This window comes from Fistularia commersonii, chromosome 16 (genome assembly GCF_037954325.1).
Source record: "Fistularia commersonii isolate RoL2024-O1a breed Wild chromosome 16, RoL_Fcom_v1.0, whole genome shotgun sequence".
Lineage (NCBI taxonomy): Eukaryota > Metazoa > Chordata > Actinopteri > Syngnathiformes > Fistulariidae > Fistularia > Fistularia commersonii.
Genome location: NC_141299.1, coordinates 11059735 through 11079370, shown reverse-complemented (window position 1 = coordinate 11079370; position 19636 = coordinate 11059735). Strand labels below are relative to the sequence as shown.

At 37.9% G+C, this 19636-nt stretch overlaps 1 protein-coding gene across 3 annotated transcripts in view; it reads left to right on the top strand.

Moving 5' to 3' along the window:
• faf1 (Fas (TNFRSF6) associated factor 1) overlaps positions 1 to 19636 on the top strand; it is a 57032-nt gene that overhangs the window by 24701 nt on the left and 12695 nt on the right. For 2 of the 3 annotated variants that reach the window (XM_086161365.1, XM_086161367.1), the window contains 9 exons: positions 1282 to 1407; positions 1531 to 1654; positions 1814 to 1877; positions 1982 to 2063; positions 8956 to 9110; positions 14368 to 14504; positions 14985 to 15073; positions 18684 to 18764; positions 18959 to 19036. In XM_086161365.1, the coding sequence (XP_086017491.1) occupies positions 1282 to 1407; positions 1531 to 1654; positions 1814 to 1877; positions 1982 to 2063; positions 8956 to 9110; positions 14368 to 14504; positions 14985 to 15073; positions 18684 to 18764; positions 18959 to 19036 (936 nt within the window). The remainder of the gene's footprint in view (positions 1 to 1281; positions 1408 to 1530; positions 1655 to 1813; positions 1878 to 1981; positions 2064 to 8955; positions 9111 to 14367; positions 14505 to 14984; positions 15074 to 18683; positions 18765 to 18958; positions 19037 to 19636) is intronic. The other variant, XM_086161366.1, reaches the window with a different exon arrangement.

Sequence of the window (19636 nt, the reverse complement as noted above, 5' to 3'; positions counted from 1 at the left end):
CAGACCTTTTTTTTTCCAACTTCTTTCAATGAGTGTTCCCCCACAGTATGAGCTGATAATTCTGTGTTGATAAGGTCTAGTGGTTACACTGTTCTCTCTTGCTATAGAAGTTGAGGCCAGCATGAAGAACTATTTTATTTTAAAAGATAGAAGAAAAATCCTCACGGTTGGTGGAGGCCCTTTCAGACTCAATTGGCGTTGCATGTAATCGTCTCCTGATTCAATCTTGCCCAGCTGTTCTTTGTGTGTCGTAGCACCTGACAATAGAGCAGATCACAGGACCTCAGCAGGGGACGAGCAGCTTCTCTGTCTCTTATCTTTCACTGCCTAATGTCTGTTGTTTAAATGTTTACTCTCCCAGAAAAGTAAATGCAACTCTGCCTCGGAGTTTCACTTTTTACAATAGGTAAATATCAGTAACCAATTTGTGCATCATGGTGACTACTGTTTTATTATTACCACGTCATACAAGGTGGTGAGAGATCTTCTTGTCCTTTTTTATATAAAAGCAGTTTTCTTAGGTTTTATTCTGAATCCATCTATATCCTTTTTCATATTGTTGATGTCTCTTGGGTGTAAACCTGGAGACACCAGCTGTAATGAGTCCCTACTGAGCAGTGACATTTTCAGTCCTGGCTTTGGATTTGAGAGCTCATTAGTCAGGTGCTTTCTTACTTTAATCCACCTCCACGCTAACATCTACAGCAGGTGTGCAGAAGCCTCATCAAGGATCTTAGCTGATCTAGGAGTTGAAAAAGACTCATAAAGTCATAAAGTATCTTGCACAGTATACTTTTGCAGTTTGAGGGTTAAGGAAATCCTTTGATATGTTATTTATTCACATATTTTTAAGTCAATTTTTTTCCTTTATTTTTGATTTTTCTGATTTATTGCCTCTGTCAAGGAGGAAATGTTTTCCAACTATATCTGCTTGTCTCCATGGTGTTGATGGTGTTGACAACAAGTGAAAATACTTGAGAAAAGTACACATTTTCAATGAAAAATGGCTTATTGTAGTAGATGCAGGCACACCACAGAATACCTCTGTTGATTTTCTTTACTTGGGCATATTCATTTGTATGTAATATGGCCCAATTTCTCTTTGAGAACGCCAACAGGAAAGTTGGGAATGTACTTATTTTAAGTTTGTATTTTAAAGAGTCCAGATTTAAAAGCAGCCAATAATCAAATACTTGTAATGACAGTCAAAATATCATTGAACCTTACTTTGGAATAAGCTTTTGGAATAAGCTAAACTCTTTATTATGTTTCCTCCTTTAGATGACGCTAGCGGTCTCTGGGATTAGCTATCCTTGCCATCGCCTTAGTGTTTGTCGAAGGTCTTCACCAGCTAATGTTCAGGAACCCACAGAGGAGGTACACACAAACACTAGATGCAGTCATAAGGTCTGTGCTGTGGATTACTTTTCATACTTTGTACTGTGCATACATTCACTATCAGATAAAAAATGTCTTCAGTGTTTTCCATTACCAATTGTCTGGAAATAAATATCAGAGTTCCTTTCTCAGTGTGCAGATGTCCATATGATCAGTGACAGCGAGGGGGATGATTTTGAGGATGCATCAGAGTTTGGTGTGGACGATTCAGAAATGTTTGGAATGGGCTCTTCCAGCTGTCGGAAATCACCCATGAGTATGTACAATTGAGAATTCTAACGACTTTTGATAAAAAGATGATAGAAAAGAAAGCTAACATTGCAATCTTAAATGACATTCAGGCTTCTAATAATTAAGCATTGCCAATAATAAACGGTCAAAGCATGATCATTTAATCATATATTTGCTCTTAAAGTGCCAGAGAATAGTGAGAATGAAGCTGATGCCTTACTGCACTTTACTGGTGAATTTTCTTCAAGGTGAGTTAAGCTTCAAGTGATCCTTGTATTATCTAAAGGCATTATAAAATTTCTCGTATTGATAATGTGTTTACGTTCTAACTTCTTTTGCGTGTTTCCTGTAGATATGGAGAGACTCACCCGATGTTCTTCATTGGGTCTTTGGAGGCAGCTTCTCAAGAGGCCTTCTATGGCAAAGCCAGAGATGTGAGTAAATTGCATGATTTTGGGTCCTTTCACATTTAAGTATTCCAAATCAATGGGCTTAAACAGTGCATTTCAGTGTTCTCGCTGCTTTTTGACCCATTATTCATTATTATTCATTCTCTTTCTATCAAGGGAGATTCGGCCTTTCTCATTTCCCCTCACCCTTGATTACTGAGCCGCTTGGAATTCAAAAAAAATATTTCCTCCGTGACAGCACACGATTTAAAGCTATAACACATCGTAATACATAGTCCGCTTATGCCTTAGACTGTATTTCTCTCAATGCACCGATGTGTGTGTGTGTGTTGCCTTCAATGTTTCAATTTAAAGCCATTATCTGTTGAGGTCATAGGGATGCAGTTTTGTGGAAAGTTGCACCAAGGTTAAAAATAGACAGCTGCATACTTTGGATTTTTTGCTTGTTGTTCCAGTTTTGTCACAACACATCAATGCAACAGGGCCTGTTTGCTCTTTTGCACTTTGTGCACTCTTATGCAAACACACATTAAAACTTGTGGCTGACTGTGGAAACTGTGGGGGGGGAAAGTACAGTATATTTCTAAATATTTGGCAAAAAATAAAGTAAGCTTTATATACATATTAAATTACTGGTATAGATCTTGTATCATCATATTTGAAAAAAGAAGACAAAGAATACTTCAAATATCATCCAATACACACCCACCCACCAAAAAGTAGGTGATCACTAATTAGTGCAACTGTAAAAAGGTTGTTAAATATCATCACATCTCTATTTTTTGACATTTCTGCTCCAATTCCTTTATACTTCCTCAGTTGTATTTCAGTTTGAGGAAGTCAGTTATAATGTCTGATTATTTTTCACTGAACTTTCATTCTTAAATTTGCAAAATTGGAGTTTTGTGAGTGAATGGAAATATTAATGATGGAAATAAATCAGTGTATATCATTAAGAAGCAATGGCAGCTTCTGAATGGAATGAAATTGAAATAGTGTCATTCCTCACTCTTTCTAATGGTAAATTAGAAAGTAGCTACAATATTGCATTGCCATATTTAAGAGTAAGCCCACAGAATGATTTGAAGATGGTTAAAAGAGGCAATGAACTACATTCTGTATTTTCATTACTTGTCACTTCAAAAAGTGAAATACTGTTTCCAATGATCTCAAACAACTGAGTCCTCAATGTTTTTCCTTATGACAACAAAAATAAGCTTTTTCTAAGTGACCCTGAATCGTCAAGTCTGCTGTGTCAGTACAATTAACTAAAACTGAGTGATGTGTCATGCAGCACTTGGGACTGGGAAACCTAACAAACTGGCTACAGATTAAGCAACCTTTAGGATTAAGTAACCTTTAACCTCTTATGTAGGGCACTTGTAACAATGGCCAAATAACGAGTAGTTGATTATTCATCCTTGCTAAATGTAGAGCTGAAGTCCTGTTTCATTCACTCTTAATAATTATTGACCCCCTCTCATGTGAACTGTCAAAGATTTCAATTCAGAAATTATGGATAATTCACAGATTTACTGCTGGACTAAGTAAGGTATATATATTATTTTAAGTAACATTAAATTTTCTCTCTGTATCTGTTAGATTATATTCAAATTCCCTTCACATGAATATATAGTTCTTAGCTCTCTATTACTAGCTGTCCTTACTAAATCTCAAATCACTTTACATCTACCCCATTACTATGTTGTATCTCTAAGTCTCTGACTGTAATGTAGTGTAATGTAATACTAAATGTACTAAATACTAAACTAAACTAAACTAAATACTAAAACTCAAAAAGCCCTGACATGCTATTAAATAAAGCATTATAACTCCCTGCCTAATGGTGTTAGACTTCTCAGTGTGGAGTTTTTAAACAGCAGTTCAACACAAACCAATATTTGTTTTTATGTTTTGATTAGCAACATTTACCATTTAAGTTTGTATTGTTTAAAAATAACCAAAGAGTACTTTTCATTACTCAATGGCTTTATCTTTCAAAATATTATATTTTCATTATTACCATTAGTAGTTTGAGTCATAGTAGCTGGTGTGAAAAAGTCACTACTAGTATGAGTATATTTTTAGCAAACAAGTCAATTTATTATTTCAAAAGACACCCTTATCAAGTGATCAGCTCGACAGCAGATGTTTATTTTTAGACATCCACTTTCCTCCCTTGTTTTTTGGCTTTTGTCCTTTTAAGGATGGTTGTATCAACTGAAAGCTTGTGTGGATTACACCCTTATTGAATTGTGGGGACACAGCATGAGGTTATGAGTTTCAAACTGACCGACAGAGAGGTTTGAATAAAAGATAGCAGAGGCAAAATACTGACTGAATGAAAGGCAAGGGGAGTGCTGAGGGAATGAGGACTTCTACAAGTTGCTAGAAGACCATAAAAACTAAGTGCGTGGATAAGCAGAGACGGAAAACCAGAGGAGCTTGGCATCTTGCCTGGTTCCTAGCTGACATCCTATCCTAAGCCAACACAATATGGCCAGTGTCTCCCCGGTGTTCACACATTCTGTACTGTACCACTCAGGGGCAAAATAGTATTCTTTTTCACAGAATTTAGTTTTAGTGTGGTTGAGCTTGATTTAGCCTGCCAACTGTGCTGTGGTTAGGGTGGCTTTAGGGAAGCTGGATATATGCAAAGAATTTTGCTCAAAAACAGAAGCTTTTAGATCTGCTCTGTGTTTGTCCTGTTTTGTCATCACTATCTCAGAGAACAGGCCAAAACATGCTGCTGTTGACAGTTTCAGTACACAGTAGCATATGTGCTTCATTATATCACAATTTCTCCCATCTATCAAGCCACCCAAGCCTTTGCTTGTTCCAGTTCTAAAGAAATCATTTTTTTGTGTCCTCATTGCTGAGAGAACCTACTTTATTAAGGGGATATTGGAATGGACAGATTTGACTGAAAGGGGACTGCACGGTGGGTTTATAAACAGAGAAATCAGTCGCACTCTCTGAAAGCCTGGGAGAGGCTAATCACTAAGCAAAACACTACATTTGATGAAGTGTTTCTGAAGGTGTGTATTGGGGGACTGTTGAGATAGACTCAATCCATCCTTAATGAAAATGCTTTGGGCTGCTGAGCTGAGCTGAGCTGAGCTGAACCCTCTTGGGGATCAGTGGTTAGTCGGAGCGTACAGAGATAGGCCACCCATCACTAACCACGATCCTCACTAAATCCCCATCAACGCAGTGGTTAATCACTCTAACCCCACTCTCCTCTGCTCTCCACTTCGCTCTCCTGTCTGCCACAGACAAAGACACATCAAAATTCATAGCTTGCTGGAGAGGGGAGTTCAGGGATTTATAGCTGGCAAGTATCCGCTTTAAAACCCAGCAATAGCCTTTTAGAGTCAAGAGGAAAGAGTCCTGGTGAACCAGGATGGTATATCACTTAATGTTGCGTGTATACATCTCGGATCTTGAAAAGTTAATTACGAGCAACGCTGAATCATTAGTAATCACAAGGATATGAATCTGCATATAGACGTTTATTTATAGAATAAAATCAGTGATGATTCCCACTTTAAAAAGTGAGAAGGCAGTTGGTAAGGCGGTTACACATTCTTCGATTTAAGTGTATAAGTTAATGGCCAGCAATACATCTTGTAAGTGAAGCAGCTCTGTCTCAAGATTTAAAATTGACAGTTTTTTTCTGTAAGATGATGTAATGTGAAGCGTTTGCAGAGCCTCCTGTGTGGCTCGTCATCCATCCAAATGTGTTTTCCCAGTATGCTGCGAGGTCATTAGATCAGTCATTTGAGCTGTTCATTTTGAAGTGTTTGCTTTTTCAAACTGAACTGCCATCTGTAAAACAATCACTATCTGGAATTCTATGTCATTGCCTCTCTCTGTGCCTTTTTTGTGTCTTTATTTTATGGACTTGTCTTTGCCGGCTCCGTTAAAGCCACTGCACCTGTGAGAAATAGCTGTTTCGCAAGACAGCACACATATGATCCACTGAAATACATTTTTGATTTAATCAGTTGGTGTCTGTCAGGTAATATGTAAACACTCAATGGTTCTTTGGAGGATTTAGAAATAAACTATTCCAGACTATACCCATACAGACAGATGCCAAATGAATAAATAAATAAATAAATAAACAGAGGAACTAAATTGATCAAAAAATAGCAGACATTTAAATAAAGTCTCATCTTATCAGATGAGATATTCTGTTGTAGGTTTTGGTCTGGGCCAGTGCATGCTTCTTTAGCGGGTAACAACAGGGCTCATACTGTGTCACTTTCACAAAATACAAATACTGTATGGCCAAAGTTGGGATATTACGGTAAAAAAGACGCTGGAGTATATTCGAATTGTTTTTTTTTCTCTGGAAAATACATTTTTAGTGACTTAATTACTGAACACAGGCCCAGTAAACAGACTGACTGCATCCGCTTCCACATACAATACAATAAGTTAAAAGGCTGTGAATTGCATGCTACTGTTTTACTTCATTAAACAAGAGAGTCTGACCAACCCAGTGCTCGATGCTACCAAAGTAAAAATAATAAATTGGGGAATCTTTTTAGAAGAATGATGGTCATCCCTCCCAAAAGACTGACATTTACATCTCAGGACTATGTTAGCTTGAGCAAAAAAAAAAAAAGGAAATTGAATAGAAATGTGGGCTACAAAATCTAAAATGACATCTTAGTGGGCTTACAAAAGTATCATGACTGATTTGTGCTCGCTTATCCCATAATTTAGATAATGAATTGTTCAAATATGAGATAAAGGCTATTACACAAACTAGCTTGTGTAATTTGACATCAAAAAGGAGCCTTTTTGTTCTCCTTACTTTAACCTCGAGCTGATACATAGTTGAATTTTGGGGGAACAATTGCTTGACCCAAATGTGTATTATATACATTTCAATTTTTTCATTCATGACTGACATTTACTGGTTATATAGCAATTTGAAGAGCTATAACTCAGGTTTTATTTTGTGTATATGACTGCTTTGTGTAACTTTTCTGTGAAAATTCTGGAGAAGAAATAACACATTTGTCACTGCTTGATGTGATTTACAGTATCTTGTCTTTTTTAAGAACTTAAAGAGACAAACAATAAACTTGGTTGACTGAGCTTGGTTACACTGCCAGAATGAGAGTAAAGCCAAACTTTAGAATAGTATCTGTTGTGGAAGGTTTTTAGGAATGATAATGTTTTATTTCTAATTTTAAAATTATGTTAATGTTATACATAATATTTAAAATACAGATGTGATACAATTACTGACAGACTCCTTGTTTTGCTGTACCAAAAAAAGTGTTATAAATTTCTTTTAAATATGAGAGTCTTAAAAGTGTTACTGAATTGATAAAACTTGATAAAACTTTCAATCAGCCTTCGCTCAAAATTTAAGCATAGTTAGTGCTCACACTCCATTGAATGTCTTTTTGTTACACACACATAGACAGACACATACAAAGCAAGCTTAAATTTAGGTGAGCAGGTGTGAGGAAAGGCTATGGGGTCACTATCTAGCTCAGGTTGGACCTAGTAATTTAGCTGAACAGGGATTTGCTCCTTCCTCCTAAGACAGGCAATACAAAAGATCTGACTTGAAAGCACAGTGAGAAAAGAGGGGTATGGACAGTTTAACTGAGATGAAGGAGTTCAGTTGACTAAAATGCCCACTTTGATTAGTCTATACACTTGCTCTAATTGAGCATGCATGTGTGTGAGTGAGTCCTTCACTTGTAGGTAAAACAGAGTTAAGTTTGAGCATCTGTGCATGTGTGTTGGGACATCAGTGTTTGAGTGCATTTTGGGATTTATTTTTTTTCATGTTGTAAAACTCCCTCCTCTCACACTCATTCCTCTCTCAAGACTGAATTTGCTTGTCTTCTCAGCATGAGTGTTTAATCTTTTCAGGCCGTTGAATCAGCCCAATGAATGAGTCCAGCTCCTTCTCTCTAGGAGCCCTGGAGATTATTCTAAAGCGCTAATCGTTGAGCAAACACAGCAGTGCTCTCCCATTCCTATTCTACACAGGCCACAGTATAGCACAACTTCTTTCACTTTGCCTCACGTTTTACTCTCTGTGTACATTTTTTTGCTTTTGGCCATACGTAGCCCAGATTACAGCTCCTGAGAAACAGACCTTTTGACTCCCCTGTCACTGTTGTGGTTAAATATGAACCGAGCAGAGACTGAGAGAATATTTTCCCATTTGTTCATTTACAGCAAGGGAAGTGACATGTAATTTAGAAAGCATTATTTCTAACATTGTCCTTTGGAACCTTTTATGTTTGTGGGTGTGTTTGTTTTTTAATTAGATTGTCAGAAGGGAGAATCTGCCGGGCTTATACGATGATGTCAATATCCGTGGATTTGGAGCTTCGTCAATATTGTCTGGCCCTGCCGCTACTAACCTGAACAGGCTGTTGGCATTTGGTGTAAAATAAATAGAGTGATTTGTCTGTTTTGTTTTCTCCATATCTGCAAGGCCTCCAATAGAATTTTTATTTACTCCACTCTCCATTTGATTGTGCATGGTATTTGCCAATTCGGGCCTTGCTTTTCTCCTTAGAAGTCATGCAGGCTTTGCACTCATTGTTCTCCTGTGTCATTTTATGATCATGTCTTGCAAGTGATGAGACACCCTCACATGGCAAGATATCCCCTCGCAGATAAATGGATTTGAGAAAGGAAATATTCATTTCAAACTAAAAATACACATCTGATAGTATTATCATTGTCGCTGTCTACCATATAAAATTGTTTGCTCAACTGATGAATCAACTCCCTGCAAATAGTAAAAAAAAGTTGTAATCAAACACTGTAAAATTGTATTGAAAGGGAATTTGGTGCATCCTGGTTTTTTTTTCGTTCCATTTTCTTCAGCTGACTCTTTTCCTCATTTCCACTCTGCTCCTCACCACAGAGAAAGCTGTTGGCCATCTACCTCCACAATGATGACAGTGTCCTCAGCAATGTCTTCTGTTCTCAAATGATGTGCGCTGATTCCATTGTCTCCTACCTGAGCCAGAATTTCATCACATGGGCCTGGGATGTCACTAAAGAAGCTAACAAAGCCAGGTAATAGAGGCGCCGAGAAAGTTGATTGATTGATATATATGCGTCACAACCAAAGAGTGTTTTTTTTTCCATATGCAGTGTTGTATAGCTGTCTTTTTTTCTAATGTTTGCTGATAAAATGGCAATTGAAACAGCATTAGACGCACTTGAGTTTTTTCATGATCCACCACATTATAATGAGCAGCCAGCAGTCCCCCTTTTCCCAACATCCATAAAACTGAACATTTTGAGTGTAAGAACTTGTTCTGATGGATCAGATATCACAGATATCACTTCTCTTCTCCACCTGCCTCAGCCACTTATGATCTTGTCATTGTTTTACCAGTTTACCTTTCTTGGATTAACATCCTGGAGACTTAGACTTGCAGTTCTGCAGAGTTCTGATTCAGTCATCAACCGACCACATTTTGTCCCTTGAAAGCCACTGACATCCTCAAGCTCACCTATTTTCAAAGTCCCCACACATCAAATTGAAGGGAAAAAAATGTAGAAATAGAAACATGTGTTTCACATACAAAATACATGTAGCGGAAAATCCTGGAGGAAATTCACCTGTACAGGGCAGCTTTTACTCAGGTGGGTGGTATGGGGATAAATCCCTAAATGTTGTTTAAAGACACCTTGCACTGAACCAGACTTCAGTATTCTTAGTGTGTGGAATAAAGCCATGCTGTTTGGAAAGTAGTTCAAGTATCTTGAAAGTAGAAAGGTGTTAAATCAATTGAAAGTATTTGCCATAAGGCTCAAATTAGTTGATTCTGTTGAATATGTAATTTCACATACCCTTGAATTACATTGCATTGCTGTTTTAAATTGTTTGAAAAATTGTTTGGCCCATGAATTTTTTTGGACAACAGCCCCATTCAGGGTTCCTGGCACCTTTTAGAATTATACCTTTGAAATATTGCATTTAGCGCATTGTAAATATTGGGAGAGCAATAACAGAACCTGCCAACCTTGGCCGCCTGCTTAATCCTTATGTTTTATTTATATGCAACTATTCATCTAAAGGACTGCAGTGTTGGCATTATAATGATGTGTATTTAATAAAGGGGATATTTGATGTATTTCAAGAGGTGATCATTTTCACTGCGAGCGGAGATGTTTGCAAATTGTCATTCATCAGGTTTCCTGTTACAGTTAATTTCAACTTACTTTACATGTGTAATTTTCTGACAGGGGCCTACAAATATCATATTTCAAAGAGCACAAAATCGTTGTTTTGCCATAGAAGGTTGGCCATTGCCTTTTGAGAACATGATCTATAAATGCTCATGTGGAAGGTTCCCCTTTTGACGGATAAACAACGTTTTCACATCTTTTTGCGTTTGTGTGGACTTGTCTTAATTGCTGATGTTCAACTCTCACTCTATTGCTCACACCCTGTATCTCTCTTCTCATTCTTTCTTCAACTTCATTCTCTTTTGGAGGCATGGAGGTTGCATGCTAACAAAAGGCGTTGTGTTTGCATGGTGAGGCCCCTGATTGGGCAATCTTGACTAAGCTGTCTGAATAGAGGGTCAGTGGGAGACGAAGGACTCCCTTGAAGCCCAAACATCTCTATCTGTGCATTTATGCTCCCAAGTCCTTGTGCAGCTCCAACTGTTTAGCTTGATTTGTACAGCACCTGTTTCTCACATAGGTCCATCAAGAAGGTTTAATTTTTTTTATTTTTTATTTGATTGTCAACATAGAATTCTGATGTTAGATTATAGCTTTGCATGTTTCACTGTTTACAAAATAGAAATATCTCAAACACGGTCCGCATGTATCATTTCTTTTACAGTGTCTCTATGCCCCCAATGTTTAATTCGCTTTTCTTCTCATTGGCCAGCAGCAGAGGGGCTGTTTTTTTTTTTTTTTTTTTTAACTTCGTGGACATAATGTACCCGAAATTAGAAATTTAATCTAGAAAGCAAACTTACAAAATCCTTGAAATCATTGTCGAGAGAGTTCACTTGGATTCACACAACAAGATGTCTATAAAATGGCATCATCAGACTGCTCAGGGTTTTATACCTGTGGTGACTGGTAATGATTATCATTAGAAATGGGTGTATTTTTTTTTCTATTCAGATAGCTGTAACCAAGAGCTAATTGTTGAAATTTCTCCACCATGGGACGATTAAAGGAATTTTCTATTCTATTCTCACTCCCAGATAATATGACATTGATAGATTCACTTTGACATTTTTTCTCTTAGTATTGTTGCGTCTGTCAACTATATATCTATGGAAGTATTAACTAATGGACACGCTAACAAGTCTAGTTCAGAACACATATCAGTCAGAAAAATAGACCTATTGCTACAAATGCAGTGATTGTTAAATCAACAGTGTTGTAGAATTGACTAAAAGATGAAATAGAAATTGCTGGACAGCGAAAAGTGTACTGTGACTATAATAGAGGTTTATAGGTAGTTTTTATTTATATAGAGATGTTTGTATCGGAAAAAAAAATTGCAACATGCACTTTATGGCAAATAATCAAAAACTCTGGAGGACTATGGAACTCTGAACAGGAAGAGGTAACTGCTTGCTGGGTCGGGTTTATTCATGACGATCATCTGGGCGAGTCTGCCTTTTCTCGCATTTGGCCTCATATTTCTGCTACAGCTTTTCATTCTTCTCTTACTTCCTTCATGATCTTTCCATCTCTCTTTTTTTCTTTCATGTATCCCACTAGCTCAACTCTTTCTCTCTCCCCAGAAGATAAGCCTGCCCTCTGGTAGGAGCCATTTAAGAGAGTTTCGCACCCTGACCTCACCCCTCCATTATTTCTTTTTAAGGATATTCCGTCTTTTCTTCATCCTTCTCTCCTTTCTCTCTCATTGCCTCCTTTGCTTTTTGCCCCAACTGAGCCTTATTATTGTACATTAAAAGGGAGGCAACATCTGGAGCTTTTCATAACTCCCAGCTAGTCACAGCTTTGCTGCAAATGCAAGCATGCATGTGTGCACACTTACCCCCACAGACACACAGACACACACACACACACGCATGCATGCACGCACACACCCACACACACATACAGACTCCGTATCTCTGCATTCTCACGCTCTTTAGTTGATCCAGAGTGACTGGTGATTGTCATCAGTCACATAAGCTGGTAAAATGGTATCCCTTGTGTATGTGCGTGTGCGTGCTAGTGCGTGATCAACCTGCTGATTATGGAATGTGCCTTTTTCTTAACTGTCTGTCGCGCGCATTTTCACAGGCCTTTCAGTTAAATGGTTAATTATGCATAAATGAAGTTTCACTGATTCGATGCCAGTGTAATTGTCACCCTTGGGAACTAAGTCTAGTATATTTTGCAAGAGTTCTACAGCTGTGTGCACATGGCAAATATTAGAATAAATCTGTCATGCTACAGTAAATCTTTAAGACATTTGGTCTGTGGTATTTTTTGACTCTGTCTGCATCTTAATTACTCAAACAGATTATATAGAATCTAAGAAATACAAACCCTTATTTTATTGTAGTAAAAAACAGGTGTACAAAACTGGTGTGTCAGGTGGTATCTGTGTTGAAGCAGCTGCTCTGTACCCTTGACCTGTCCCCTTGACATCTTCCTACCTGAAAGCTTAAGTGGTTCAGATGGTGAACAACATGTCTGTGTGCTCTCAGAAACACAGTGTGTAAGACACAGTGAGCAACCAAAGCATCCGGTTCCCAGACATACAGGTGGTTGTCAAAATATTCCCTGCAATGCAACTGTACAAGCCTTACCCATCAGCTGCTCAGTGAAGCAAATGTCATGTCTAACCAGTCTACTCAAATCTTCACGCACCACTTTGATATGAAGACATTCAAGGTGACAGTCCAGGGAAACATTAACCATTTTGCTGTCTGGGTGTGCAGCAAGAGATAGAAATTGGACAAATTGGAAGCTGTCAATCACATTAGTCATCACAGCAGTATCTTGAATTCACATTAGTTGCAAATGGTACACAGGTGTTTCCTCTGCATTTAGTTACCCCTGAAGGCTTTGAAAGGGCCATAGCTCTTATACATTGTAGGCTACATTCTTTACCATGTTATGTTTTGGCAGGATAGGACTACTTGAACTGTTCACCTCAGCTGCTGAAGTAGCTTCATTCCTACCTGTCCCAAGTGAAGTGGCCTTTTCTAGTAAGGATTCATAACTATATTTAAAGATACATGCGTGGTCTAGCATATCTTGCTGTGATAGTGGTGATTTGTGAAATGGACTTTTTTATATATATATATATATATATATATATATATATGAAACCAAAACAGGTTGGCTCGGGCTTCATGGGAGATTTGAGATTGAGTTACCCTTCAAGTTAGTGACCATTGTTCTGTGGCCTTTCATTACAGGTTAGAGTTACTCCGTGGGCTATTGTTACGGTCCGCCTGGGTCAAAGACTGAACAGGGATAAGTGTCAGGACAAAATGATCAGTAGGATTTAGGGTCCCCAAGTTCTTCAATGCAAACTTGGGTCACATAAAGTTCAGCATTTGGGGAATTTTGTTTAATTCATATTCCCAAAGGATGTTTGTGTATTTGTGGTCTCATTGTATCAGCTACATTCTCAGGACCAAGTGGCAAAGTCATTACCCAAAAACTACCGCATTTGTTTTTTTTTTTCCAGAGTTTGAAAAGTCTGCCAGTAACTCCCTCAGCACTGGCTTTATGTTTTATCAAGTTGCATGCTTTTCAGACAGCATCCCTTCTATTCATCTGCTTCCCCTGACCTGCTGTCCCTCTATCCATTCCATTACTTCTCCCTATTTTACCTGCCAGTTATTAAAGTAGATCTTATTAAAAGGCAGGAGAAAAAGCTAATCTATATTTGCATTCAGTCTATAGCAATTCATTAATATTATGACATTTACAGGGAGCTTGGCAGGCCCCGGTTGCCTGCTACCCTTTTCCCTCCTGGAAATGTTAATTTAAAAAGTTCTGTCTTTGTAATGGAATAAGAAATCCTCTTCTGCCCTATCAATTCTGCGTGTCTGGTGAGGAATACTAATTCGTCTTCTGTTCCAGTTGAGATAGCATGCCATTCTGATGGAAAAAGAAAAGCAGAATTGGTTTTAAAGTCCTTAATGCCACCAGTTGTGCATATTTCTCTTTTCAGCTTCAATTTTTATCATGTGTGAGTGTGCGCATCTGCGCACCTGTGTTTTTATTTGTATTTCTGTTAACTGTCTGTTATGTTCAGTACCATGAAAACTTATTGGATGTTTTTCATATTATGAATAAAATTGTTTGTTTTTGTGTCTTTCAGACTACTCACCATGTGCACGAGACACTTTGGCAGTGTGGTGACACAAACTATACGAACATACAAGACAGACCAGTTCCCCCTTCTCCTTATAGTCATGGGAAAACGCACTTCTAACGAAGTTCTAAATGTAATTCAAGGTAAAAAGATACTTAAGTTTTCATCATAGGCAGTAATATTGGTAGTTGTACAGTTTGAAAAACTACAAACCAACAGTATAGTAAACAGTACAGGCCAACAAGTCTATCATCATCATCATCAATTCTTATTACCCTCTTGTTTTCTACTTTTAATTAGCTCCTGACTTATTATCCAGCCAAAAATCCATGCGATTAAATAACATTCAATCGATTTTTTTCTAACCGTTTTTCCATTTTGCCCTGTGCAAAACCATGGCCCTTGTTCCTCAAAATTTATAGCAATAGACAAAGCCTCAAACTACTTTTAAGCAATTGAGCTCTCTTTTCCTCTCATTTCTCTCTTTCTAATACAATGTAACAGGAATTGCAGTCTGTTTTTATGAAAAGATCTATTTAGGAAATGAAATGATTTGGAATTCGACTGAATGGACCAAAGTAGTTATTAAGATTCACTTTTAATTTTTTGCTGATTATTTTCAGGCAATACTACAGTTGATGAGCTGATGATGAGGTTAATGGGCGCAATGGAAATCTTTACAGCACAACAACAAGAGGACATCAAAGATGAGGTAAGGCTCAATCGCAGGATGGAAGGCTGTGAGCAAGAAAACCTTTAAAAATGCATTAAGTGACGCGAGTCGTGAAATGTTACATCACGCCCTACCTACATCAAGCACTGCCGGCTTCGGGTCCTGAGGTCTTTATGTAACATTGAGGGTTTCTCTCTCAAATTTGTTCACTTTTTTCAATTTATTTGCCACTCTTTTCCTGCTCTAGAGCCTATGGTTAGAAGATGGACATGTCTGTCCATGTTCAATCTGTTTGTAAATTCTTCTCTTGATGGTACAATTGTCTACAGCCCATATTCTAGACAAGAATACAAAAAAAAATGCCACAACAAGATCCTCTGTCAAAGACAACTTTGCCTTTGTCATGGATAGCCTGATAGCCAGTCAGAACTTGCAGAGATTGCATAACTTTATTTACATTCAGCAAAATAAAACAACACTTTTTTTTTTGTCCCACTAGTTTCCCACACTTGTCACTCGTTGACATTGCTCTTCCTTTTTGACTACTGTATCTGTAGACGTCAGATGTCATTTTGAATTGGTGTTTCATGATTGTAGTCAGTGAGCCAAACTGAACAGTTTCCCCAACAATGCTGTTTTGAAGCCATAGCATCTCAGGTATGTGAAGAATTGATTGGAATTGTTATTACACAACATAACTTACATAGACACACACACACAGACACAACCACAGGCATGCATCTTCCCTTGCTTTCTTTACTCCTAAGGTTTGTTACTTACTCCTGAGTGAAACTTTTTTCCAGTGTTATTGTCCCTCTGTCCCACTAAATCTTGTCTCAATCCAAATCAGGTATAAAGAAAGGGGGTTAAAAGAGCTACTAGCATTTAAAATTAATTCTAATTTTAGAAATCTGAGAAATAAGCAACAGGTTCCCTCTGTTCTTCTTATGTATTGATATGCTCAATACAAAAATCTATTTTTGTCTCCATGTGTTTCATGACTAGACTGACCTTTTTCAGACACATGAGAGATTGTATTTTCTATTTCATGCAGTACCCTAAAGGAAATATATCAGTGTTATTAAAGAATTGGAAGTGTATTCATTTTGCCTGTATCCAACAACATCTCTCCTATCCCCAAGGTAAAAGGGTTGAGGACAAAATTTGCCACTGCTTAGATGCTATCTTCAGTATATCGGCTCTAAAATTTCTTCTACATTTTCTTTCTTTGGCATTATTCCCACCCTCTCTATTATTTCTGTCTTTCTCCTTTTTTCCACCTCACCACTCCAAGGGCAAACTCAGACAGGAACATAGACATCCACTCAACCCAGACATTCCACCTTGACAGTGACTTTTGTGTCTGTCTGGAAGCGGAGCAGCTGGACAACCACATTGTGACTTCAACCGTCCTGACTGACTTGCCAGTCATTCCGATGGTTGTCTGCATTTAAGCTTAGCGGTTAGTGATCTACTGACTACTCACTGAGGGTCTTGTGGTCAGCATCTCAGGCCATTATTAGTTCATTTCACAGTGAAACACTCCAGAAACATAGCAATTAATCGGCGCACTTTTTCCTGTATCAAAGCCATATTGACCCAACACACCTTGTTCAACAAAACTTCTATCCAGTTTATGTTTACAATTTTCTATAACGCCAAACATACATGTCCTTGTTGCATGAGAGGACACCGAAGTCTTCAAGGGATGTTCTCAAAAATCTCGAGATGGCATCTGACCACAACAGGAATGATCACTGAAAAAAACAAAAAACAAACCTCATTTTAATAAAAAGGCTGCCTGTCTTTGAATTAACAAGAGCCTGTAATATTTGAAACATTTACTATAAAAACATTTAAAAAAGCTTGCCTACATCAAACATTTAACTATTCTGTAGATAAAAATAGACTAAATCAAGCAGCATTCGCAGAACTGACTAAACTTTTATTGCAATGCATTATACAAAATATGTTTCATTTTTTTATTTCTTTTATTTATTTAAACACATTGATTTGACTCAATGATTGAAATGTGGATAAGAAAGAACTTCCTAATGGGTTTTCAACATGTTTAAAACCTGGACTCAACTCAGCAAGCCTCTACCTCTCTGTGAGAAAAGCACTTGTGAAGTCATTGTTCTGCCCCCGTACAACTTATTAGCAAGTGACTGGTGAAAGGCTATTGTGAGTTGAGGCTTCACAATTATTACTGTGTCCCAACATTATATCTGTATGTACGTTCCAAATGCTGGTAGACCAACAAGTAATTATATAACCTTGACTCAGCAATGCCAGTGACGCTCACTCCTAATCTCATAATCATCATTGTCTGTTAAAGTTGAGGTTATCAGTGAAATTGCAATTTTTCCTAGTATAAATTTACAGCTAGTAAATTCCTAGTAAATTTACAGCTGTGAAAGGATCCTGCTTTGATTTACCTTATTTAAAGATGGTATTTATGCACGAGTGAGAAACGTTTTCTTTTAGAATGTGGTTTAATACACGGACTTCCCTCGTGTGCAATAATTTAAACAATGCTTCAGTCTTTCAGTAAATGTGTGGGCCTAACAAAAACACCAAGACTGAAGTTTTGTGTAATGATGTGTAATGATCATTTCTCCTGTCCGGGGAAACAGGCAAACATTTTTTTTCCTCAATCTTTTCTTCATGCCAACACTTATTATTTGCCAACTTGCATTTCTGACCCAAAGCACAGAAAGTGGGCACAATTAGAACTGAAAAAAATACACAAGTGTGGCCAATTTGGTGAAAGGCCAAGACAGAAAATGTGTATTTTTTTTTTCCTCCAGAGAAGAGGTTTATCTAAACACATGCCATTTGAGCAGATACACATCTTCATATTGTTGATGTCATTAAGCCTTTCACACTCGGTGCATTTCATAATTAGTCGTGGTGTTTGTAAAACACAACTGCACATTTGTATATGTCCAGATAGAATGGTAATTTGTGAGTAATTTGTGAGCCTGACTCATGTCTAGTTCATTCATGGTGGCTGCGATTGATGCTTTCATCCCCCTTCTTTTACAGTTTCTTTTCAATGTTCACCTTTTATCCAGGCTAAAAGCACAAATGTATCCTTTGCATTTCCTAACTCTACACTACAATGCACACTGTCCTTTTGCTTACCCACCGCCTAGCTGCGCCTTGGCCCTCAGATCATCACAATGAGCTTACTTTCCCATATCCGGGCTGGCACACAGCATGGGCCTTCAGAAAAGAGAAAACTAATGGCTGTGCACTGTTAGCACAATGGGCACTCGTATTTAGTCTCAGTCTATATAAAACACTTTGTAGCCACAGCAGGTAAAAAGAGAAAGGCCGCCTGTCCCCTTCCCTCTGTACAAACAGGAAGAGTGAAGCTGAGTGAAATAAAAGCGAAGGGGATGGTGAAACAGAGATTAGGTATCATTCAAGGGCTCAGGGTTAGGAAAATGACAGCCTGGTCACGATGAATTCTCCCCTGGTGCTACTCTTTCATACCTGGTATTTGTACATAACCACACTTGACATACAAAGTTTTCTTTTCCTGATTCTTTCTGGCCTCCACACCCAGCAACAAGATTATTTTGTTGTTGTGCATCCTTTATTGTCATTTAATGGCCACAACTCTTTCTCTCGATCTACTCAGGATGAACGCGAGGCGAGGGAAATGGTGAAAAGAGAGCAGGACGAGGCATACCGCCTGTCTCTAGAAGCTGATCGTAAGAAGGTACTTAAAAAACTTAAGTAAATGATTCTCTTCTACATCATGACATGCAGGTTTTCGTCTTAATCTTTTGGTTCCTTTTTTATCTATCGAGTAAAAAAAAAAAAAGAAAAAAAACAGAAAAAGAAATTACAGTGTATTTGAAAACATCATAATTCAGAATAATTGTTTGGCTTTATTTCTAATTTCTTTATCAGAGAGAAGCTCAAGAGAGAGAAGAGGCTGAGCAGGTTCGTCAAGAACAGATGAGAAAGGAGCAGGAGGAAGAGAAGGAGGTGAGAGAGCAGCAGCTTCCTAATCATATTCACATTAATCAAATTACTCAAATTAATAATCTATCTTCATCAGTTTAGAGCTAAATAATGATGTGCTTTCCCAGTACACGGTGATATGTTTTGTGCTGTTTCATTAATCTTCCTTTCTCTCACTCGGTAATTGAGATCGCGATATTGACAAAAAGACATCAACCAGTGAAGAGTGTGGTTCGGGTGATTGGGCATAAATCTATTTCAGAAGAATGAAATATCCTAATTACAGTGAGGCCCATCACTGCAAATGTCATCTTAAACACACATACACCTTTATTGTTCCATTTAACCGCTTTGCCTTGGTATAGCACACAACCTCTTTGAAACCAAAGTGAACAAAAGACTCTAGTAATTGATGTCCACATGCTGGTGCACCTACACATAGCCTAAGCAAACAGGTATATTCACTGGAAAACAATTATTGTATGTAAGGTGGGGGCTGGCAAATACGCAGGCAGACACACTGTCACGCATACAGGAAAAATAATAATTGTGAGGACCGCACCAATGTTATAATACACTATAGTAATACAGTGTAGTCCTGATTGTTGTTGACTCAACAGCTGA